A 26254-nucleotide genomic window follows, 5' to 3' on the forward strand; every position below is an offset into this window, starting at 1 on the left:
AACCCCACCCCACAGCCCACCCCACCCAGCTGCCACTACCTGTCTCTAATGTGCTTTATAGTTAGAACCCCACCCCACAGCCCACCCCACCCAGCTGCCACTACCTGTCTCTAATGTGCTTTATAGTTAGAACCCCACCCCACAGCCCACCCCACCCAGCTGCCACTACCTGTCTCTAATGTGCTTTATAGTTAGAACCCCACCCCACAGCCCCACCCCACCCAGCTGCCACTACCTGTCTCTAATGTGCTTTATAGTTAGAACCTCACCCCACAGCCCACCCCACCCAGCTGCCACTACCTGTCTCTAACGTGCTTTATAGTTAGAACCCCAGTGCTGGCTGAACTCGCTCCACCCCTCTCCTCCAGTCACACACACAACTCTGCAGGAGAGGCAACACAGCAGAGGCCCAGGGCTCCACCGTCCGGTGAGGAAAGGCCACCACCAGGCCCTCAGCAGCCCGCTCCCCACCCTGCACCTCTTCCCTGACTCCCTCTGCTGGAATCCTTCAGCAATAGTCTGCTTAATTTTGAAAACCTAAAAAGCAAGAAGCAACTTGGCTGGGCAAGGAGGGGCAACAATGCCCCTGTTAAGTGGGGGCTCTCGGGAAAAGAGACGGTGACTACTCTCAGCGCCCCCGCCCATAGCACCAGCACTCTCACCTGCACCACCAGGACCCTCCCTGACCGCCCTGGCCCTCTGCCTTTGCCCCCACAGTTGATACTCGACGTGGCAAGCAGAGCAACCCTTTAAACCTGAGACCCAGATGATGCCACTCTCCGGCGCACCAACGCCACCACCTCACCAGGAGTACCGCTGAACTGAGGTCCCCGTGGCAGCTGTGGACCCCGGCTGACCTTGGCCTGCTGCCTTTTCAGCTCACTCCCTGCTCAAGCTCACCCCACCCGCATCACACCTCACCATGACGGGCTCTTCTCTAGCTCCAGACCATGTCCACCTGTTCCTGCCTTCCGGGGGGTGCCTGCTCCCCTATACCCCCACATCCCTCACTCCCCTGCGGTGCCTGCTCCCCTATACCCCCACATCCCTCACTCCCCTGTGGCACCTGCTCCCCTACACCCCCACATCCCTCAGTCCCCTGCGTCAGGTGCCTGAGACCTCTCTCCACATGGCAGCCTCCTCGGCTGTGCTTTCTCCAAGACCCTGGCACCCTGTTACCTGTCTATCATCTGTTCTCCCTGCCCACTAGGAGGTGAGCTGCATGAGGGCAGGGCTTGGCTTCACTCTCGGGTGTGGCCCCAATGCTTACAACAGTGCCTGGCACGATAAAGATCTAATCAGGGCTAAGTGCAGAAGTGGTAGGACACTGGGATGACACTGTCGGGCAGGGGGTCTGAAATGTCAGGCTTGGCAGCAGGTATTGAGATAAACTGTCATTCCTACTACCTTAGCACTCCCAAGATGCCTGACTCTATCTCTGGGATAGAACTCAGATTAAATTAAAAGGCAAGAATTCTTTGATCAGCCAGGTTTCCCTTCTGTGCCTTCAGGGTTGGGGATTTACTCAATTCTGCATTCTGGGGGACTGTTCATTGGATAAATACCTATTGAGTATATAAAATGAAGACTTTAATTCAGACAGGTCCTCCACAGAATGGCTACAGAAAGAACCAGCACCAAAACAGAGTTTCCAGTTATAAAGAAAAATAGGGAAGCCTTCCATTTCTAGCAAAACAGCAGCCCTAATATGCAGAAAAACTTCTTGATATAAAAACCTCTGGAAATGCTTCTACACGTACAGCTGAGCTCCGCAAGAAATCACAAAGGGCTAAGAAGGAAGAGTGAGTGGAAAAGCCAGAGTGGTGAGCTGAAGCCGCGGTGCCCTCGGGACGCCCAAGAGCTGCAGAGAGCCACAAGACATGGCCTGGTGTCCCTGTGAGGTGACTCCTGAAGGGCCACACCTCAGTGCGCGGAGAAGGCCTCCTACCAGCAAGGAGAACCCAGCTGGCACCTAGTGGTGAAACCACTCTCCACTGGGAATTCGTAACCAGAGCTTCTCTCCACACAGGTTCGAGGGTTGAAATTTGCATTACCTCCAGGGCCTGGAATACCACAAGCAACAAAGGTGCCATCAATCCCTCCCTGCTCCTCAGGAATCTGAGGCCTGGCAGCAGCAAAGGGTCCTTTCAGGAGCAGGGCTGCCAGGACTGGGAAATCATATAGGATACCCGGTTAAAAACCTTGGGACATACTTATACTAAAATACTAGCTGCTCTCAGTTCAAGCTTACCTTGGCATCCTGTACTTCATCTGGCAACCTGACTCAGGAGGGACCCACTCTCACCAAATGCCCATGGATGGAGCCCCACAGGGCAGAAGCTCTGTACCCAAAGTCTCCAACACAGTCAAGAAAAGAAGCCACCATGGGTGAGAAAAAGAAGAAACAACGAACAAGATCAGACAGCGTCCAGAGCAGCGCTCCAGAGACAGAGCATAAAGTAACTAGGTTTAAAATGTCTACAGAAAGAGAAGCAATGGGGGAATTACCAACAAGGAATAAGATCCTACCAACAAGATGCAAATAGCACTGGCATAAAGAAAAATTCAAATCTAGACCCATCTCACAAAACTACAAAAACACTAAAGTCAGAAAAATCAGGAAAATCCTGGAAGAAAAACGAAGACTATAATCCTTAATCTAAAGAATAAAGGTCAAAGCATTACTCATTTTCCAAGAATCAGAAGTGCTACCTAATAACTCCTAACCTCCAGGTATCAACAAGGACAATACCCATCATAAAACACGCATGCAACGTCCTGGGCGTGTTACAATACACAGACCACCTATTTACAGAAGCACAGTGCAAGTATATTTTAAGTTTCTCATGAAATTATAAGGCATAGTTTTAGTAATTTATTTTTAGAAAATTAATTGGGATTATAGAAATTCTCATGTTGGTGGCAGAATTTGGCTAAAACACATATTTTCAACATTAAAAAAAAAAAAGTCTCCCAGAAAGCGAGAAATTGCCTAGCAGGGTAATGGGCTTCTAAGAACCACTGCCATGAAAAGGCATCCATGGCCTCCACGTGCTCCAGGAAATAACTGGCCGCCAAATACCTTCTGCTCTAATAGTCACACGTCCTGTGGAATGTCCTCAAATGCTGTTTGCTCCCCTGCAGCAAACCAGTGACCTGACACGTGTACCTGAAGACCGATGAGAAGGTCTTCCCACCTCCAAAGACCAGTGAGAAGCACTTCAGGACCCTCTCTTGCACTCTGCGCAGCCCGCTGCGGGTAGGGGATCCCCAGCTACAAGGTTAGACGAAACAATTCTGTTCACCTCGCCTCTGACAAAGGCCGACTTTACTTTTCTTTAGTTACTTGTCTTTTGCAATTTTCATAAAGCAAAACCTGAACTCTTTTCTAAAAAGATTCTTGTCTTGATTGTATTTACTGTTTCTTCTAACGTGTAATTATAGAAAACAGCATTTAATTTTGTTAGCAATTCAAACATCACAATAATTCTTGCTAAACCTCAGAACCTCTAACTGTGACCCAACTAAAAACAACTTCAACTGTCTTTGCCTGGTGGCCTCTGCGAGTTGAGGTGTCAGAGACTGATGGCTCCTTGGGCTCTGGCATGTTCTCCGTCTGTTCTGATGAGATCAGACATACCTCCACCTGCACACATTCCTGTCTCCAGGCCCTCTCTCTTCCTATACACTTTCTGTTTTTCTAGCTATGCCTGTTGTCTCCAGCTGAACTAGACAGAAATGAGATGAAGGCAACCTGAAACACAAATGATCCAAGAGAAACTACATTTTCATGAACATTTGCCTTCCTATTACACCATCAGTATTTGTTTTCAAAAGAAGGAAAAGAGTTGGAGAAAATGGGTTTTATAGTTAGGGTTTGATTTTTAACGTGTTTTTAGAGCAACAGTTGTTTTTTCCGCTCAGCATCTGATGGAAATTGCTGCTAGCACAAGCTGTCTGTCGGGTGGCCAGATAAAAGGAAGCCACTCTCACCAGGGTGGGGCCTTTTGTTAGAAATAAAAACCCTCCATCTCCTCCTACTCCTGGGGAAGGCCTGCACTCTCTCAGGGGTGTGTGCAAGGAGTTACAGAAGGCTTCACACAAGACATTTCAGTATTCGCTTCCTTGTCTGCTAAGGGCTCTACCGAAGTCACTCAGGTCAGAATGAAGCTCCCTGAGGGGCCCCCTGAGCACAGGCTCAGGAGGGAGGGGACTACCGGAGGGGAGGGAGCTTTCCCCAGTGCCCAGAGAAGCCAATCTAGAAAGCAGCTCTGCAACCCATGCAGAGAGCCTTTTGTGAGAAGCCACAAACCTTCCCAGATCTGAAACAGCTGCACATGAAACCCAGAGGGGCTTTGTTCATTCACCTCCAGGTATCCCCACAATGCTGTTTCCAGAAGGAAATGCAATGAGAACTGCTGCTGATGTCTCTGATGGACAAAAGGAATTCTATGAATTTACAGAAATGGTCATTATTATTTATTACTATTTAATTTCAACTGATCATTTTTTAATATCAAGCAACCGAATTTCCTTAAACAAAATCCTCTAAACAGTCAGACAATTCTTACTCAACAAAGGAACATAAAGGCTGTGGTGTGCATGGGGCTTTCTGGAAAGAGGAAGAGCAGCTTCCAGTGGAGACCCAACAAGCACGACCTCAGCCAGGAGCCCACGGTCAGGGCCACGGTGCCAGGCTGCACTGACAGCAAGTGCCCCTGATGCTTCACCTCTGTGGATTCCTCCCCAAAACACACAGTCCAATCTAATCGCTAGAGAAACATCGGGCAACCCTCAACTGAGGGAGAGTCTACAAAATACCTCACCAGCACTCCTTATTAAAAACAAAGTCTGAGAAAATGTTACAACCAAGAGGTACCTAAGGAGACATGAGGACCCAATGTCATGTGATATTCTAGACGGGGTATTGGAACAGAAAAAGGACATTAGGGAAAAACTAAGGTAATCTGAATAATTCAAAGTGTGGGCTTTCGTTAATAATAAGGGCTGAATTTGGTGGCTCACACCTGTAATCTCAGTACTTTGGGAGGCCGAGGTGGCCAGATCACTTGAGGTCAGGAGTTTGAGACCAGCCTGGCCATGATGGTGCAACCCCATCTCTACTAAAAATACAAAAATTAGCTGGGCATGGTAGCAGGCACCTATAATACCAGCTACTTAGGAGGCTGAGGCACGAGAATCGCTTAAACCCGGGAGGTGGAGGTTACAGTGACTCAAGATCATGCCATTGCACTCCAGCCTGGGCGATACAGTGAGAATCGGTTTCCAAAAAAAAAACAAAAAACAAAAACCCAGTAAGTATTATTAATTCATTAATTATAACAAGTGTACCATACTCACAGAAGTTAATAAAATGGAAACTGGATGTGAGATATGAGAGCTCACTACTACCGTCACAGTTTTTCTGTAAATCTAAAACTGTTCTAAACATTCAAGTTTATTTTTTGAAATGCTTAGAAATTTAAAAATCGGATTTTCCCAGTCATTTAAATACGATTCAAAATTTTAACATTTCTAAACATTTAATTCAAACCACAAGCCCAATATCATATATTCTCTTAGATTCTCTTTAATGCTCACAAACTGAAAAGCAGACAAAACCACATAAAACACAGTGATGAAAAACTGCTAGGTGAGCTCACCATGTAACTGTTAAAACGGCTAACACATCTGTCCCCTCCTGAACAACCAAACAGGGGACAATGCAGAAAAGAATTCTACAAAGGCAACATCAGGCTGTAAAGGCAACAGGGCAGGGAGGGCCCTGGGTGCCAAGGTCCAGAGAAGAAGCAAACACAGCTGGGCTGCACGTTCCCATCCCTGAGGCGCTCCCTGGTCCCACCAGCAGAGCCGGGGGGCTGAGAAGCCCGGCAGAGCTTTCAGCAGCAGGAGTGCACTGTGGGGCCAAACATGCAGTTCAGGACCCAACAAAAAGAAGGGACCCTGGCAAAAATGGCCTCTCAGTAAGCGCAAGCTGGAAACACCCCAGACCTCACAAAACAGAAGCCCAGCATCACCAGCTTGCTTCCTGAGTGCTCTCAGGGGACCTGCCCTGACCTCCATGCCTGCCAGAAGACGGTAAAGTGCATCCTCTCCAGGGTGAGATGACTCCAGGCAAAGTCTCCACAAAAAATGACTGCCATTGGAAAACAACAAAACACCAATGATGAGGCCACCAAACACCAAGATTAAACAACCCCAAACCAAACGTGAGAGACCAGACCACTCACACAGGCCTACAAAAGACACAGATACTGCAATTATCAGATAATTCTGTGTAACTTTGTGATGAATATGTTTAAGAAATTAGATGACAAAATAATATCAGCAGTAAACTTGAAATTATAACAATGAAAACTCTAGAATCAAAAACAAACCAGGATGAAAATTCAAAACTCAAATATAAGAAATACAGGTCTAACAACAGATTAGAACGAGCTGAAAGGATGATTAGTAACTTGAAAGGCAGTTTAGAAGAACACATCTAGGCTGATGCACGCTCAAAAAAAAAAAAAAAAAGACGAGAAATACAGAAAGGAGCAGACACACGAAGAATATGGTGTATGGTGAAAAGGTCCAACATATGACCAACTGGAACCAGAAAGAGAGCAGAGAGAAAATACGGCAAGAGTAATACAGACACACTTTGGGAGGCCAAGGCAGACAGAAAATGCGGCAAGAGTAATACAGACACACTTTGGGAGGCCAAGGCAGGCAGATCACCTGAGATCAGGAGTTTGAGACTAGCCTGGCCAACATGGTGAAAACTTGTCTCTACTAAAAACACAAAAAATTAGCTGGGCATGGTGGCGCATGCCTGTAGTCCCAACTACTCGGGAGGCTGAGGCAGCAGAATCGCTTGAACCTGGGAGGCAGAGGTTGCAATGAGCTGAGATCACGCCACTGCACTCCAGCCTGGGTGACAAGAGTGAGATTCTGTCTCAAAAAAACAACAACAACAAAAAAAAGTGCTACAGACAATAAACACCAGCCAAAGGCTCAAAGAGTGTTATGAACCTCAGGCCGAGTGAGTACAGACGCACATGCACACCTACTTACACAAAACATACCCCAGAGAGCATAAATGCATAAAACCAAGTCAGAAAAATCTCTTTTAAAAAGAAGGGGAAAAAACCTGCCAGAGAAATAAGAAATATCTTCCGAAGAGGAACTACCATTAGAAACACAAAAGCCAGAAGTATAAAAAACAGTGAAGTTTGGAAGCACTGAAAGAAAATATTGGCAATTTAAAACTCAATACCCAATGAAAACAACCTGCAGGAATGAAGACAGCCTTCCTTCCTTCAAGTTCAAATGGAAAGCTGTTCTGCAGGACTGGAGAATGCCTGCCTGCACCTGCCTGGGTGGCAGGGATTAGGGACGCCATGGTAGCAGAGACAGGAGACTAGCTACGCCCCGTGGGATTCCGGCAGGTAAATACACTTAGATGACGGGGGCTGGCTTTCTCATCATCTGAGAAGGATATGGACCACAAGAGCACTAAAATGAACCTTGATGTGTTGCACTGGAACTGGAGACACTGGTGTGTATTCACAGTTTTCAACAAATAGAAACACAGAAACAAGTATAGATGTATCTGAATAAACAGGAATCTGGGAGTCCATAGTGATATATGGAAATCAATGAATAAATAAATGGGGAGAAGGGAAACTACTTGCTTCTAGTAGGACACTACCTGGTCATACAGAAAGAACGATAGAAACAGAAAATTATAATTTGGCAATCATCATAGTAATAATTTAGCCAAGAAAATCAATGGATGCTAAAACTACTGAGTGAAAGTTTGATGAGGAAGAGGACATGTACATATTCTCAAAGTACGTCCCCCTCAAAATACTGACTAAATATTAAGAGTAAAAGATAACTTTATAGTGAAGACACCACCTTAACAAGCAATAAAGGTAACAAAAGCAGTGATGGGACAAATGGGAACCATATGCCAAATATCCCTCAAAACCACATTGAGGGATATTCAGCAAGGTAACCGTTCTGTAGTCTTCAAAAATGTCAAGGTCTTGAATGCCAAGAAAAGCCTGAGGAACTGATCCAGATTCAAAGAGATGTAGCAGAGGAAACAATTCAATGCAGGCCATCACCCTGGATTGGCAATTCTTGCTCAGAAGAACATGGCCAGGATAAATGACTGCTCATGAAGAGGGCCTGTGGACTGGACAGCAGTAACGCGTGATGCTTATTTCCTGACTCTGACAGCTGTCCTGGGGTTGTGGAGGAGAACACCCTTGTTTGTGAGAATTACACATTCAAGCCACGATTCTCAAAGCAGGCGCTGTGCATCGACAGGAGGACTCACTCGAATGCGTGTCTGGGCCCCATCCCCTGTGTGTCTAGTCCAGGAGGCCTGGACTGAAGCCTGAGAACTTGCATTCCCAACAGCAGCTCAAATGATCCTGACGCTGAGACCACACTCGGCGAACCATCACATTCAAGAGTCTGAAGATAACAGACCATCATGTTAATAACTTACCTTAAATGGTTCAGGAAAAGTTATTTTTCTTTTTTTAGTTTGGAACATTCCAAACTAAAAAAAACCAAATAGGTAAAAATGATGATCAAATAAAGACCATTTTAAAAAATAAGTGTGAGAATTTAGTATTAGCAAAAACTTCTTCGGGCAGAAGGCCAAGGATGCTACATGCAGGCGCAGCGCCCAGAGAAGGAGTGGGCAGCCGTGGGGCGAATGCACAGGCAGAGCTGCCGAGCACAGCTCCGAACAGTCGCAGATGCCTGTGGGGCTAACACGTATGGAGAATTAAGACGACCGAGATCATGCAAAACATGCGAGTGGGTACTCTGCTCTGGAACTGGAAAGCTAATTGATCTTCAACATCATTAAACCAAAGATAAATATTTTAATTATCAGGTTAGTAACAAAAAGCTATTAAAAGAATGATAACTAGTAGTAGGGAAATAGGTGGGGTAAATGGAATAAAGAAAAAAAAGAAGAAAAAAATACATAGAACAGGTAGAAAAAATATAAAACAGTAAGATAACTATTTACAAATATATCAGTAATTGCATTAAATGTGAACAGATAAATATCCCAAATATTCAGACTAATAAAAAATTTAAAAATAACTGCAAATTACAAGGTATCCACATTGAATATAAAGACACATAAAGCTTGAAATTAAAGGACATAGAAAAAGTTACATCATGCATATACTAACCAAAAGAAAGTTTCAGATGCCACATAAATATTGAATAAACTTTACAGTAAGAACCACCACTACAGGTAAAGAGGAAAACATCATCGTGAAAAGGGTGACCCTCCTAACAAGGCAATTCTAAATTGGTACGCATCTAATCATACAGCCCTAAAACATACATGAGACAAAATCTCACAAAACGGAAACGAGGCACAAATCTACAAAGAGTGGCAGACTTTAACACACCTCCTACAGCAAAGGAAGGACTTCAGGCACAGGACTGAGATGGTGGGTTCTGCATTGAGATCACGGCTGCTTCTGCCTTACTGGAGAAGGACTGAGGGCGAGACTAAACCCAAGGAGACCAAGAGGAAGCCGCCGAACAAGCTCAGGTGGGAATGATGGCAGCCTGGATGTCAACAGGAAGAAGCGAAGCCACTTGTGAAACAGACGCAACAGGACCTGGCCACGCCCAAAAGCAGAGACAGGGAACGAACACCAAGTGTGGGTTTTCTGGCCTACACAAGAGCAGCAAGCAAAGCACCAGCTACAGCGTTGATGCCAGGGAAGCAGCAAATCCGCAGAGCCCCACTCAAAGAGGGAGAAACAGCACATGCACTCACACACGTGTACAAGGACAGAAAGGGAGACACAGCACACACACACGTGTACAAGGACAGAAAGGGAGAAACAGCACACACACTCACACACGTGTACAAGGACAGAAAGGGAGAAACAGCACACACACTCACACAAGTGTACAAGGACAGAAAGGGAGAAACAGCACACACTCACACACGTGTACAAGGACAGAAAGGGAGAAACAGCACACGCACTCACACAAGTATACAAGGACAAAGGGAGAAACAGCACACGCACTCACACAAGTATACAAGGACAAAGGGAGAAACAGCACACACACTCACACACGTGTACAAAGACAGAAGGAGGTGAACACAGATTATTAACCGCAGGTGCCTCTGAGAGATATCTTTATGGTTTTATGTGTTTTCCCCAAATCCTCACACTGAATAAAACCACTTCCAAAACAATCCAAAAAATTTACTTAAAAGAAAATGCCAAGTAGAGTAAGAAAGGAAGCAAGGGGATCTACCCAGACTTTCAGTGGGTGCTTCAGGCAATTTGCTCATATCAACTCAGACAATTACAGTAATGCAAAAAAATTTAGATTTCAACTCATCTACATGTCGAAGGCATAGCTTGGAGTTCTGATTTAATACAACTATTTCACTTTTACCCATAACAAACCACAGCCACCACTGCCGCGGATATGGATCGTGCTCTTCCCAGTCCACTGACATTGGGATTTGCAGTGCAGGCTGCAACTCACCCGCTGGTTCCCAGCAAAACTTACACACGCCTCGAACCTAATGGAATCTTGCCAGAACAAATAACTCACTAAGAAGGTATGGCAATTGGATAAGAAGATCAATGACACAGTTGCCCCTACCAACTTCCACCCTCGCTGTCTGTCCCAAGCTCTGCCTGCCCTCCCTATGTCCTCCCATATGGCCTAAGGGCCTTCTGCAGAAATGGAACCCTCATTATTTACAGACAAAGAGTAAGAAAATACCAGAAGTAACATTTGACAGTAAAGAAACTGACATAACAGCTGATGAACAGAGTGTTCTCCTATCAAGATAATATGCCTGATGAAGAACCTTCCAGAAGAACATCTCTGCTCTGGGGCTGTCATCTGAGGACTTCATCAGCTTTCCACACAGAAATACAGGGAAAAGGGAGGATTATTTCAATGAAAAAGAGGCTCCTTCACTAAAACAAACAAAACACAGCAACAACAAAAACCCCTTTCTGGAGAAGTGACTGCATTGTCCCCAGGTGCTGCAGACTCATCCACTGGCCAGCTTTCTCCATTTCCACAGTCTTACCTCTCTGAACTGATGTAAGACACGGTCAGTCTGATGAGCTCCAATGGTGACTTCCGGGAGAAAGATAGGAATGCTTGTGTAATTCAGCACCTCAAACTTATCCTGAACCCTAAAAAATAAGACATGTGGATCACACCAAACCATCAAAATAAATACAATAAAAGAAGTTTAAGTCCGATTTTTTTTAAACATCCATATAAAAAATCTATATATCCCAATAAATGCCGTTCATTGCCAAGCAATCATCCCAGCAGCAAAGCCTTCCTCCCAAAGACCACATGGTCGATCTGGAGCTGCTTTTTAATATTACTCTCAGAACCTGAGGTAGCATCTTTTAAAAGCCTCAGTACCTACATAGGACGACCTTCTGGGAATGAATGCTGTTTTGGAGACATAGGAAAAGGAGGCAAAGTGTGCTTTAAACACAGGAATAGCAGGAATAAAAAGCTAGAAGCAAATGGTTATATGACAGTGCTACACACAAAGCATGCCCCCATTAACAATTTTCCAGATGAGTGGATCTTGGGGCAGGAACGGTGAGTAGCTTCAGTCCCTCTGGGGTTGCAGCCAGCGTCTTACTGCTCTGTTCTGTATGCTGAGGCCAACATAGGATGGTCTGTTGTACCACGGCTTGTAAAAGGTCTAATTCTCCACTTTTCTTGGCACCAATAAATATACAAATCATAGGATAGTCTCTTAGCTTTATCATTTCATTTTGCTGAATGTTAAAATATTTATACTTTGTTACAATTTGCTTATTTTAAATTAAATATAGTCTGAATATAACCACTATACTTAAAGATTTTTAAAAAGCATTTTTTGAGCTTTTGGAAAAAAAACATTAAAATAAAGTCTCTTTTCTTAAGGGCTCAAAACAAAGAAAATAATTATTTTCAACAGTCACATTCCCATTACTGAGTTATAAAAGCAGGAGACATTTCTCATTTGTAATGGCTCAAATGGAAATTATGTGAGTGTATCTGGCTCTCGGCCAGACTTTGTGAGACAGTCCAGGCCCACTAAGCAAACCCAAGGCCTGTTCCCCACGGTACCCAGGTAGGCTCTCCCACAAACAGAACAACCTGACCAGAACCCAAGGCTCACGGGATCCACGAATCATGCTTCCACAGACAGCCACAGAGCTGCGAACCTGCGGCAAGCTGAAGATGAGTGGACGGTAGGTATAGCATCAGGAGCGTCCTAGTAAAAACCGCGTCGCTCGTACACGGTTAGTGATCCAATAATGCAAATGCCCCTCCAAGAAACTGCTGCCAGGATAACAATGATCGTTTGCTTTCCTAAGTGTATTTATGTGCGTTTCCACATGGGTAGGCAAATGGCTGTAATGTACACACTTACAGATAAGATCGTTTTCTTAGTTTTACTATTAAGTTGGTTTTACTTGCCAAAAGATATTCAAATATTTTTTAAAAACTCAAGCAAGCAAAACAGAAAGTTTGTGAAGGGCATAAAGTTGCTGTATTTTGTAAGACTGCATTAATTGTAAGACTACAATTTCCCTCTCCAGAGGAAACTGCTGCTAGCTTTCCTTATGCATTCTATCTAAACACTTCCATGCATGTGTCAATAATCTACAAGTACGTATCTTCTTACTGTTAACACAAATATAAGGATAATTTTTGAAGTGATCTCACAATAAGAAATTCCAACTAAAAATGAAGTTCATATTTTAAATGTTAACAAATATCAATGTAGGGAGGTGACATGGTTCTCTTTACAGTTTGAAAAACCTAAGAAAATGCTAGAAAATGTGAAAGCAATCAGTGGCCTGGACCATGTGTGGTATAGAGAGCAACAGCGCCATCTATGCTTAATTTGGCAACATTACATGTAGTCCCGGAAAATCTTTTAACAAGTACGCTTCAAACTATTTTTGAAGATTAAAAAAAGAATCTGTTGCAATTTATTTATACCTAACCAAACTACCCTTTCAATTTATTACTATGAGCTTAATGATGACTACTAGGAAGAGTCCATGGTATATCTCCAGTAAACTCCTAGATTTAAGTAAGAAATAAAGATACAAGGAATCATTTTATGACTCAGGAAGCAAAAGGCAGTGAAAGAAAATATTCTCTTCACAAAGCACTTAGTTTCATTAAGAAGAATTCAAAACTGATTGAGGATAATATATCCTTTTAATATCATAAGTCACTGTCTAAAGAAGAATATAAAATATACTAGAGCTTGGTTACAATATGAGGTGCTGGGACACGTATTTTAAAACAAGAGTAAGGCAGGAACACAGAAAAAAGAGTAAAATTGTAAATAGTGTTTTATGACTCAAGCTGTTTCCCAATTAACCGAATGTCAACACTTTGTCCTATAACATTTCCAAACCCTATTTTTCAGTTTCTCCTGAATTGCAAAGTTCTATCTGAAACACTGTACTTCTGAAACCAATCTCACATGCTACAGTTTCTGTAGCACTGAAATTTCATGTTAAAAAGACGTGCTCCAGGAGTCATGTAAAAATCTTAGCAATTAAGCAAAAAGAAGGTGGGTGTGAAGGTCTGGGCTCTGGAGAAGCAGGGATGGTCTGAGAGGAGCTTGCACAGCTGGAGGCCTGACGTGTCCTCGGACGTCCTGACTGGACTGAAACCAGCCCAAGCAGGCGCCAGTCAGTTAGGGATGTGGATATGAACAAGACTGAAAAATACAATTACTGCCTCTCAGCACAAGCATAGCTATACACATACACATAATTAGACACTGGCAACACGTAACTGAGATGGTGCAGAAATGTTCTAAACCAATAATTTGGTCAGGTTATGGATAAAATGAATGTCACTGGTAAACGGCATGTTTACAATAATTATGTTAGAAAATTGGTCATAATTATCACTTGAGTCCCTCAATTGAGAAATGGTACTCAAATGAAAATAAACACAATTGATATTGTAAACTTATGAAACATCTTTGGGGAGGAAGAAAGGCAAAATACCAGGAGAAAAAAGGACAAAACCATTCATAGTGAGCTAGATTAAAACAACTGAATGCTATAATTGATACGCTATGGGGGAATTACAGGATCCTTCTCTATGCTCCGATAAGCACATAACTAAATAACTACATGAATGGTGCAGAATCGAATCAACACACATTTCACACTGTGTTTAGAAAATGACACTGTTACCACAGGGAGGTCAAGTCAGACACAATCCCTTGTCTCCGTAAGTTTGTTAGATGTCATATGATGCCCAGCAGTAGCTAATACTAACAAACAAGGATACCATATACATTCATTTAAGTAACAGCCTACAAGAGTTAAGGGAAGGTGTCAGGGAGAAAAAAGGGTGATTACGTCCAAGCTTTAAAGACTGCTAGGATTTCTAGGTAACTACTGGGCAGGTGGTGGTGGAAGAAGGGCCTGGGAGATTGCCTGGTATCCTGGTAGAAGACGCAGAACCAGGGCAGACTGGGATTCTCAATTAATTCTGGGAAAGGAAATTCAGACCTATGACTAAATGAAGATAGGCCACTCAAAGATTTTAGTAAAGAGAAAACGGGGTCACTGTGACTTTTTAAAAAAATTAACCTGGTGGGAGTGGGATGAAGAAATAGAGAGGCAGAGGAACAGACACCAAGAACCAGGGGATTCCACACCAAGGGGAGCAGCAGTGTTAGAGACAAGGGAAAGAAGTCACTGAAAGTGGCACACTGACCTGCAGGGTGTGACTTTGGGGAGGATAAGGGGGTCAGCAGGGAAAAAGGAGGGTTCAAGCTAGGATTATGGTTGACGGAGGAGTCGAAGGTTCCACCAGGATTCAAGCCTGAACAGACGGCAGGAGGGAAGGCAAGATGGCCCGGGACACAGGACCACACAGAGGATGCAGAGAGCAGCAGCTCTAGCTCCTGCAGCCCGAGAGGTGAGACGCCCCACACAGTCACACAACCTTGGCAGGCTCGAGCTCTCGAGTCATGGTCTCCTCCTTGTAAAATGAGGGAGTCCCGCCCCACAGAAGTGCTGTGGAACAGACAAATTATTTCCGAAACACCTTCCAGACGCTGTGTTGACATCTACTGTTAACTATGAGATTTCAGACATAACAGCAAAACACGGTTCAGCAGGGTCCCATCCCCAGCCTCCGGGCCACAAACCTCTGCAACCTGTTAGGAACCTGGCCACACAGCAGGAGGTGAGCGAGCAAGCCAGCGAAGCTTCATCTGTATTTATAGCCGATTCCCCTCGCTCGCATTACTGCCTGAGCTCCACCTGCTGTCAGACCAGCGCGGCATGAGATTCTCACAGGAGCACAAACCCTATTGTGAACTGTGCATACAAGGGATCTAGTTTGCATGCTCCTTATGAGAATCTAATGCCTGATGATCTGTCACTGTCTCCCATCACCCCCAGATGGGACCATCTAGTTGCAGGAAAACAAGCTCAGGGCTCCCACTGATTTTACATCATGGTGAGTTGTAGAATTATTTCATTATATATAAGAATGTAATAATAAGAGAAATAAAGTACCCAATAAATGTAACGCACTTGAATCATGCTGAAACCATCCACCCATCCCCGCCCCAGTCTGTGTAAAAACTGCCTTCCATGAAACTGGTCCCTGGTGCCAAAAAGGTTTGGGACCGCTGCAATAGAGCAGTTTAAAGAGAAGGTGGAGGTTTTTTAAAGCAAAGTTTTGAATAATAGAGTATATCATTTAGGTAAATTCACAAACACACACACAAATATAGGCATCTAGTCCAAAATGTTAACAGAGTTTTAAAAAACAAAGAGGGAACTTCCAGCTTCAGCTCCAAAGGGTGAAGGCTGGAAGCTGTAATTTCCATCCTTCCAATAAGAAAAAACTGAAAATCAATGGCCTTTCCTGGACTAACAGCAACAATGAATTGAGTGATTTTATAGCTTATAAAAAGTGGAAGAGGCCAGGTGCGGTGACTCACGTCTGTAATCCCAGCACTTTGGGAGGCCAGGGCAGGCAGATCACTTGAGATTAGGAGTTTGTGACTAGCTGGCCAACATGGCAAAACCCCATTCCTACTAAAAATACAAAAATTAGCCAGGTGTGGTGGTGCACGCCTGTAGTATCAGCTACTTGGGAGGCTGATACTTAAGAACTGCTGGAACCCAGGAAGGGGAGGCTGCAGTGAGCCAAGATCATGCCACTGCAGCCTGGGCGATGGGCAACAGAGCAAGACCCTGTCTCAAAGAAAAAAAAAAAGAAAAGTGGAAGGAATGGCAGCCATGTCACAGTGACAGCAGGAGGAGCCAAGAAGACTGTGCCGTCGGTACCTGCAGCCCCATGGAGCAGCAGCACCATCACGAAGTGGACCTAGATGGGTTGTAAATGTATACTGGAAACTCCACAGCAACCACTACAAACATTTTTTTAAAGTACAATCAAGATGTTAAGGGAAAAGATAAAAGAGAATCTTATAAAATGCTCAATGAAATCCAGAGAAGGCAGAAAAAGAGGCAGGGAGAAACAACAAATGCAGCAAACAGAAAACAGGGAAAAGCATGGTAAAATGGAACTTGATTATCTTCACGCTCACTTCTAACGTGAATGGTCCAAATACAGCAATTAAAAGACAGAGACTGTCAGAGTAGATTAAAACACAAGACCCAATTACTACTTACTATCTACAAGAAAACTAAAGACTCGAGATAGAAGAGGAAAAAAGACACACCATGCCCACGCTAATTGAAATCTGCAGTGGCTATATTAAATTCAGATAGAGCTGATTTCAAACAAGGACAAACATCAGCGAAAAAGAGGGGCATTACATAACAATAAAGCAGCCAATTCTTCAAGAAGATAACAACCTAAGATAATAAACTATGTACCTAACAACAGTACCTCAAAATATATGATGCAAAAACTAATAGAACCCAAGGGAGAAATAGACAAATCCAGCGCTGTTGGAAATTTAAACCCAACTCTCAGTAACCAACAGATCCAGCAGAGAGAAAATCAGTAAAGATACTGATGACCCCAACTCTGAGTAACCGATGGACCCAGCAGAGAGAAAATCAGTAAGGATACCGATGACTTGAATACCACCGTCAATTGGCTCGATCTGACATTTATACAACACTCCAGCAACAGCAGAATCTACACTCTTCTCAAGCTGAACTGGAACACTAATCAAGATAGGAAACACTGGCCATAGAAAACCTTAATAAATGTAAATGGAGAGAAATCATACACAGTGTATTCTCAGACCACAAGAGAATTAAACTAGAAATCAACAACAGAAAGATACCTAGAAAATCCCTACATGCCTGGAGATTAAACAACACACTTCTAAATAACGTGGGTCAAAGAAAAAGTCTCAAAATATTTTTTAAAACATTTTGAACGAAAATAAAAATACAACTTATCCACATTTGTGTGATACAGCAAAAGCAGCACCTACAGGGAAACTGACAGCACTGATGCATATGCAACCATTCTTCTGTTCTCCAGGGCTTCCTTCCCAGACCACCACTAATACCAAAATCTGAGGATGCTCAAGTTCCTTACATAAAACCATACAGTATTTGCATATAAACTATGCACACACTCCCCACACACTTTAAATGAAGCTTGTCCAACCCATGGCTGTATTCAGCCCAGGGCAGCTTTGAATGCAGCCCAACATAAATTCATAAACTTTCTCAAAACATTGTGAGTTTTTTTGCCTTTTTTTTTTTTTTAACTCATCAGCTATCGTCAGTGTTATTTTGTGTGGTCCAAGACAATTCTTCTTCTTCCAATGTGGCCCAGGGAAGCCAAAAGATTGGACACCCCCGCTTTAAATCATCTCTAGAGTATGTATAATACCTAATGCAATGTAATACAATAATATAGTATTATAATATCTAATACAATGTAAATGCTATATAAATAGTCGTTATACTGTATTTTTACATTTTTATTATTTTTTTATTGCTGTGTTATTTTTATTGGCTTTTTTTTTCCCAAATATTTTTGATCCAAGGTTGGTTGAATCCAAGGATGCAGAACCCAGGGATACAAAGGGCTGACTATATTAGAAAAGAAAAAAGATCTAAAATCAATAAGCTTAGGAATCTATAGAAAAAGAACAAGTGAAGCCTAAAGAAAGCAGAGAAAAAATAATAAAACTAGGGTATACATCAATAAAACAGAAAACAACTGGATAAATTATCAAAACAAAAACCTGGTTCTTCGAAAAAGTTAATAAATATGAAGGGAAAATTCACAAAGAGCAAATAAATAGCCAATAAAAATATAAATTGAAGTTTAGTGTTTATAAAATGCAAAGTAAAACAAATACTTGTATGGGTATCAGAATCGAAAGTTTTTGTTTGCATTTTGTTTAATTATATTCTTTATAGGGAAATTCAGAGGACCAGGTCCAAGTATGAATACTGGTACACATATTCCGGAGAATCATTTTGCAAAAACTCAATAGCTGTAAAATGCGTTCATATACTCTGACCACTTTTATACCTTAAGTAACCTGAAATTGAACAAGAAGGGGTACTACATGCTCTTCACTGTATTATGAACATGAAGAAACTGAAATAATCCAAGAGATCTATTTTAAAGAAACAGTAAATTATGCAGATTATGCAGTGTCGGAGAAGTCAAAACTTTTTCTGTAAACGGCCGGATAGCAAATACCAGGCTTTGAGAGCTATATACAGTTTCCATCACATAATCCTTTCTTTTCCTTCCAATCCTTTAAAAACGTAAGGATCATTCTTAGCAGCTGACGGCTGGATCTGGCCCACAGGCCAAACAGTTTGCCAAGCCCTGATTTGCATCTCAATCAATGGTAAGTGCAGCATATATGGGGAGCCATGAAAAAATCAAATTTTAAAATGTTTAACAAAACAGGAACATGCTCAAAATATTGGAAGTAGAATACAAAAATACACACAAGATATATTTAGAAATATATGCACACACACATATTTAAAGACTGGAAGAACCTGCATTCAACTGTTAATCCTGGCACTGTGGTGTCAGAAGCGCAGGTGATTTGATTCTATATTCAACCTTTGTTCCTGACTTTCTCTTCCAAGAGGGTGTGCCTTTGGCCTCTCATCCACTTTGTCATTTCAGGCCCCTCACCCCTCCCTCCTTCACTTTCCTCCTTACCCAGACTAAGCGTCATGGTTCACCACTACTCACATGCGATTTTGTCTGTGCTCAGTTCCCTTGCCCCTCTCTTACAAAACCTCAGTCTTGTTAAAATCCCAGGCTCTGCCCAAGGTAAAAAACCACATCTCCTAGGTTCGGATTTGCCTCCCCTGCCTGAAGTTTTTCTGCCAGAAGCACAGCTCTTGCGCTCTCAGAAAGCCTTTCCTTCGCCACACACAGAGCAGGCCTATGCTGCTGTCTGTGGCAGGGCCTCCTTGCGAGGCTGGCCCTTGGTTGGCTTCTGGAAACTCAGCTTCTAAAAAGTGCCCCATGCTGATGAGGCTGGGCAGCAAACTCAGCCCTACCAGGGTACGATGGGAGTTATGGAGAACACCTGCCTTCTTTCTGGGAGTCTGGAACCCGAGTAGTTGCGAAGCAGAGGATTCCTACGTGACCAGCCCCCAGTAAAAATTACGGGCAGGCCGGGCGCGGTGGCTCACGCCTGTAATCCCAGCACTTTGGGAGGCCGAGGCGGGCGGATCACGAGGTCAGGAGATCGAGACCATCCTGGCTAACACGGTGAAACCCCGTCTCTACTAAAAATACAAAAAATTAGCCGGGCGTGGTGGCGGGCGCCTGTAGTCCCAGCTACTCGGGAGGCTGAGGCAGGAGAATGGCGTGAACCCGGGAGGCGGAGCTTGCAGTGAGCCGAGATCGCGCCACTGCACTCCAGCCTGGGCGACAGAGCGAGACTCCGTCTCAAAAAAAAAAAAAAAAAATTACGGGCACTGAGTGTCTAAAGGGCTTTCCAGGCAGAAATACTGCCCATATGTTACTGTATTTTTCACTGCTAGAGAAAGTTGCTCAATCAATGTGTCAGTGTCCCTCACAGGAGGAAGAGCCTGTGCATGGATTTCTCCAGAGTCCAACATGTCTTTTTTTGTATTGATCTGTCTGCGTATCTGTCCTCATTCACTGTGATAAATCTTATTCTGAATAGAGATAGGCAGATACCACAGAGGGAGCCCCCAAGGCTCCAACCCACAGCACACAGGCTCAGGATGCTGCACCAGGTAAGGACCACATGGAGCTGAGCTGCTGGCAGAGGGGAGGAGGCTGTGGGAACCAAGGAAGCTACCAAAGTGAACTTGGGTCTCCGAACTCACCACAGAAGCGGGGACTCCAGGAACTCTGTGGCAGGTTGTTTCTTTCCCCCTCTACTTTATATGAAAAACACCTGCAGTGACCAACTCAAGACTATGAATGGTCATCACCGCACAATGACATGGTGGCTGCTCCTGTTCCACGTAGGGATGCACGTTTTCATTCTGGACAGAGAATAACGGTGAATGCCGACCGTCCTCTGCATTCTCTGGGTGGACAGTCTGGGGCTGTTTTCCACCTGGCCCTTTAGATCTCCTCTCTACCATTCCTCCAAGGTGCTCTGTGCCCAGAGGCTGGCTCCTTGCATCCGAGGGGCTCTGCTGCCCTCTGACTTCAAGTGCAGCTGGGGGGACGATTGTTCTGCTGGTTCCCCGCATGCGGGTTCCCCATCCCCCTCGGGCTCCATCTGATGCTGGACAGCCTCTTCCATAGCAGCAGCAGCAGCAGCTCTGGACTCCAAAACCCAGTGCCCCCGCCCTCAACTGCCAGTTTCCCACTGTGGATGGCCTGGGTGTCTCACCATCCTGTTGCTTCCCTCAACCCTGCCCTGCTCTTTATCAATGGTTCCTTTACTAAACTCTCTTCTGTTCTCTGGTCAAATGTGCCATCTGTTTCCTACGAGGAACCTGACAGCTGCAGCTAAAGCTGAATTTTGGGAAAATGGAAATGTTACGGCAAATTCACAAAGTTATACTGATGGAGAGTGCACTACAGAGCCTTCCCGTGGCTTTCCTGTGAAACCCATGTTGTTTGTACCGTGTGACAGGTTCCTGCCGGTTTCCAGTTATGCACAGCATGGCGTTTCCATCCACAACAGGTCACATATACAATGTGGTCCTACAAGATTCTAATGGAGCTGAACACTTCCTATCACAGCAGCTGTCACAGTGCCGTGGCTCAGCGCATGACTCCCGTGTCTGTGGTGATGTGGCATTAACAAACCTACTGCACTGCCAGCCGTGGAAGAGTCCAGCACATACAATTATGTACAGTACAGAATACCTGATATTCTCATCAATGACCATGTTACTGGTTTAGGTTATTTACTATACTAGACATTTTATCGTGATTTTTAGAGTACTCATCTTACTTATTTAAAAAAGTAACTGTAAAACAGCCTCAGGCAGGTCCTTCAGGAGGCATCCAGAAGAAGGCATCATTGTCACAGGAGGTGACAGCTCCACGCGTGTTACTGCCCGTGAAGGCCTTCCAGTGAGAAAGGTGTGGAGATGGAAGACAATGATACAGATGCTCCCGACCCCGGGTAGGCCCAGGCCACTGTGTTTGTATCTTAACTAACAACAACAACAACAAAAGTTTAAAAAGTAAAAATAAATAATTTTAAAAATCAGAAAATACTTCTAGAATAAGGATATAAAGAAAGAAAAAAATTTAAGTTTATAAAGAAAGTTATAGTAAGCTAAGGTTAATCTCTTACTGAAGAAAAAAACTTTTTATATAAATTTAGTGTAGCCTAATTGTACATTGTTTACAAAGTCTACCACAGTGTACGGTGATGTCCTAGACCTTCACATTCACCCACCACTCACTCACTGACTCACCCAGAACAACTGCCAGTCCCGTCAGCTCCACTCACGGTACATGCCCTAGACGGGTGGACCATTTTCACCTTTTATACCATATTATTTTTTATGTTTAGATACACAAATACTTACCGTCGTGTTACAACTGGCAACAGTATTCAGTACTGTACCATGCTGTACAGGTTTATGGCCTAGGAGCAACAGGCTCCACCATACCACCTAGGTGTGCAGGTTATAGCATCTACGCTTATGTAAACACACACTATGATGTTTTCACGATGATGAAATCGCCTCACGACACCTTTCTTAGAACATATCCCTGTCGTTAAGCAACACAGAACTACGTACACAAAGCAGTGCTAAGCCCTGTGGTGCTCAATCCTGTAAGGGTGGTGAGCACATCACTCGGAAGGTCGGCTCTCCCACCAAGGGGCGGGGCACACTGGGACTCTGGCTTATAACAATCAACTGCACTGGGGCATGCACAGAAAAAAATATGAATAGCATCTTCAACACAGTTGTCTTTAGGAGGTGGGTTGGTTCAACTTCACTGTAGATTTCCATAAAGCGTGAATTGAGGATAATTAATGTAAATTATTTCTAAGATCAGAAAAAAACTACTTAAAAAGTAAAAGAAAAAAAAGCTTAGTATTAAAGAACAAAAATATTAATGGAGAAATGTAAACACATCATGCATCTACAATCAGAGTATAATAATATACCATAAACAGTATCATAACATAGTCCCTAAAACTTTAGTACTTATGATATATACACATTGTTCTGAGCCTTTCAAATTATTCCCACATTTAATCCCCACAACAGTCCTATGAGGTAGCTTCTATTTTCTTCCTGCTTTACAACAAGGAGACAGAGGCTCAGAGAGGTTAGGCCCCTTGCCCAGGGGCACAGTGACAGGTGAGTGGCTGAGTCCCTCTCAAGGGGTCCTTCTGACCTGGTTATGAAATGGTGAGTCTCTGGTATTACAACAATCATTTTCTTCTCAGAAATATACTTTTATTTTCTCCTCTTGGTCTCCATCACCTACGCATCCCTGTCCTAAAGTTAAAATTACTCGGAATGAACCAATGTTTGATGGCCCTTGCCACAGTTCACAGCAAAGCACACACTGACTTTGCAACAAAAATGGCTGCACAGGGAATAATCAGCTGACTTCAGTGACTCAGAGAAACTTCTACATTCAGACACCTCAGAGGACCCCTCTAATTTCTGGTCGGTCGCCCTGTCAATCAGCAAACTCACGGCCCTCAGGTTGAAATGTGTTGTCCACCTGGAGTAGGCACTGTAACCTTTGGCCATTGTCTCCAGGATGCAGAATATTTATTCAGAGGCCAAAAGCAGTGCTTTGTGCTTTACTTCCATCTCCTAGTAATGGCTCAGAAAGACAAGGAAGGCCGGCGCAGTGGCTCACGCCTGTAATCCCAGCACTTCTGGAGGCCGAGGCAGGTGGATCACCTGAGGTCAGGAGTTCAAGACCAGTCTGCCCAACATGGCGAAACCCTGTCTCTACTAAAAATACAAAAAATTAGCCAGGTATAGTGGTGCATGCCTATAATCCCATCTACTCAGGAGGCTGAGGCAGGAGAATCGCCTGAACCGGGAGGCAGAGGTTGCAGTGAGCTGAGATTGTGCCACTGCACTCCAGTCTGGGCAACAAGAGCAAAACTCTGACTCAAAAAAAAAAAAAGACAAGGAAAGCAGGTTTTGTTGTTTGTTTTACTTTCTAATGGAAGATTTGCTAGATTCCTTTCAAAAGACTTTCTAGAGAGCCAATCGTTTCAGTAAGCTACTTTTAGATTAACACCATTTTATACAGTAGTCAATACATGAATATAATATATGAAATTTATATTTGTTTTTTCCTTCACTACACATGGCCTAGCACTCTACCTCACTGCCATAATCTTACATATGGAGGCACAGGCAGATAAAGTGACTTGTCCCAAGTCACACAGCCAGCTAAGGGCTGACCTGACCCTTCCCGTCTCCTCAGTCTGACATGAGGACCCCACAGTGTGCCTACCTCGCTCACCCTTCAGTATCCATTCCACTAACTAGAAAACTGATTTTGCAAATACTATTTTAACAGTGGGGCAGGAATTAACAAACTAAGTAGAATGACTAGTTTTTTTTAATGTAAACCTATTTTTTGCTTATTAATGCTGTACTAAAAACATCAAACAGAAGTGAACTTCTTTTGAGAGACAGGGTCTCTGTCGCCCAAGCTGGAGTACCGTGGCGTGAACACAGCTCATTGCAGCCTCAACCTCCCAGGTTCAAGTGACCCTCCCACCTTAACCTCCCAAGTAGCTGGGACTATAGGCATGCACCACCATACCCAGATAATTTTTAAATTTTTTGTAGAGATGGGGTCTCACTATATTGCCCAGGCTGGTCTCGAACTCCGGGGCTCCAGCAATCCTCCCGCTTGAGCTTCCCAACGTGCTAGGTTTACAGACGTGAATGCTGCCTGGCCAGAAGTAACCTTATTACACATTCTGTTTACATTTTGATCAGTGAACTTTTAGTGACATGTGCAGTGAGCCAGCTGTCCCTCTGGTCATCCTAGGAGACTACTGTATCACTCACATCCCATCAGGTAGAGAAAGAAGGTAAGCACCAACGGCCTAAGAACACCAACATCACAGGGCCAAGAACAGAGCTGCCATCTGTAGGCACCAACTTCCTAATTTACTTCCAAACGTTGAGGAGAGGGAAGTTGAGTGCCCCGGCCATCCTTGTGCCTCCAGGCCCTCGAGAGGCAAAGTGTTGGTGCAGTCTGCGCAGAGCATCCTGGGTAGAGGCAGGAAGCAGCACAGGGCAGGTTCAGGCCAAGGGCTCGAGGCTTAACACAAAAGGCAGATCCCCAAATAGCTACTCATGTTTCCTGCATTTTCACAAGTCAAAGACCCTCAAATTACTCCAATCTTGATTTATAAATAATCAGAATTATGATACAACAGCACTTTTCATTACAAAATCATCTCTGAATTTTGTAGAATTTATAGCCCTAAAAGAAATCAAAGTCACTCACTCTAGATACATCTCCTGAGTGCACGCTGGATATGAGGCCCATACCAGGAACTGGGCGTTGCAGTGATGAGAAGCAGCAGGGGGTGGGTGGTGGAGGACAGACCCAAGCAGGATGAGATTCCCGGGTGGCCAGCACCAGCCAGGACAGAAGAGGCAGAGCTGGGGATCACCGGTGGGAAGGTCAATGCACAGAGACACTGCAAGAGGCAGCCGAGGGATATTTGCTGGCTGTGCAGGGTAAAGGTCTGCGCCAAGACCTACGGTGGTATCCACGCTATCCACAGCTGTGTGACTAGGTACGTCCTCAAGAAATTGAATTCAACGGACGAGACACTGCCCGGGGTCACTGTGCCTGCTAGAGCCTGGCAGCAGGCAGAAGGAACCAGAAAAAGAGAGCCCGGCCCCAGAGGACAGCAGCTGGTGGAGGAGTGAGAGAGTGGGGGAGGAGGAGGGCATGGAACCAGGAGAAGGGAGTGGAGAAGAGGGGCAGCGGTGCTGCTTCCAGGGCCAGGGAGCAGCATGAAGACAGACAAGGGTCTGCCGCATCTGGAATGGCGAGGCCGTCTCCTTGGCAGGAGCAGTTTCAATAGAGTGGTGCAGACAAAGACAGCTTTTTTCAACCTTACCTAATCGGTATGGTTTTTGTTTTTCATTTAATAGATACCAAAGAATCCACACAATAGCTGAATGGATATAAGTCATATCGTATTACTCCTCTGCTTCAAACCCCCAAACGGCATCTCATCTCATCAGAAGAAAACCCACCAAACGCACCAAGACCTATCCGCCTTCTGCTGTGGCCTCCCCTCCTAGTCCTACCCCCTTCTGCAGTGGCCTCCCCTCCTAGTCCCGCCCCCTTCTGCAGTGGCCTCCCCTCTAGTCCTGCCCTCTTCCACCGTGGCCTCCCCTCCTTGTCCTGCCCCATTCCGCCACGGCCGCCCCTCCTAGTCCTGCCCCCTTCCGCCACGGCCTCCCCTCCTAGTCCTGCTCCATTCCGCTGTGGCCTCCCCTCCCCACACTTGTTCCGGCCACACTGGCTTGGCTGCTGGGCACACCTTCCCACCACACTCCTGGCTGAAGAGCCTCTGCACCTGCCGAGCCCCTGCCCTCTGCTCACCCCACAGCCCACAGGACCCAATCCTGGCCTCACTTAGGCCTCATCCCGAGAGAGGCCCTTTGTCACCCCTAGCTACTCACCACCCTGTTACTCAGGGTTACTTCTCTCCCTGGCCTTTGTGACCTGACGCAGTTTTATCTATTTGTTTACTCTGTCTCCC

The 26254-nt window shown here is 44.5% G+C and overlaps 1 protein-coding gene across 1 annotated transcript in view; it reads right to left on the reverse strand.

Moving 5' to 3' along the window:
• NDUFA10 (NADH:ubiquinone oxidoreductase subunit A10) overlaps positions 1–26254 on the reverse strand; it is a 68573-nt gene that overhangs the window by 18254 nt on the left and 24065 nt on the right. The window contains exon 9 of the mRNA XM_034955516.3: positions 11120–11228. Coding sequence (XP_034811407.1) covers positions 11120–11228 — 109 coding nt within the window. The remainder of the gene's footprint in view (positions 1–11119; positions 11229–26254) is intronic.

This window comes from Pan paniscus, chromosome 13 (assembly GCF_029289425.2).
Source record: "Pan paniscus chromosome 13, NHGRI_mPanPan1-v2.0_pri, whole genome shotgun sequence".
Lineage (NCBI taxonomy): Eukaryota > Metazoa > Chordata > Mammalia > Primates > Hominidae > Pan > Pan paniscus.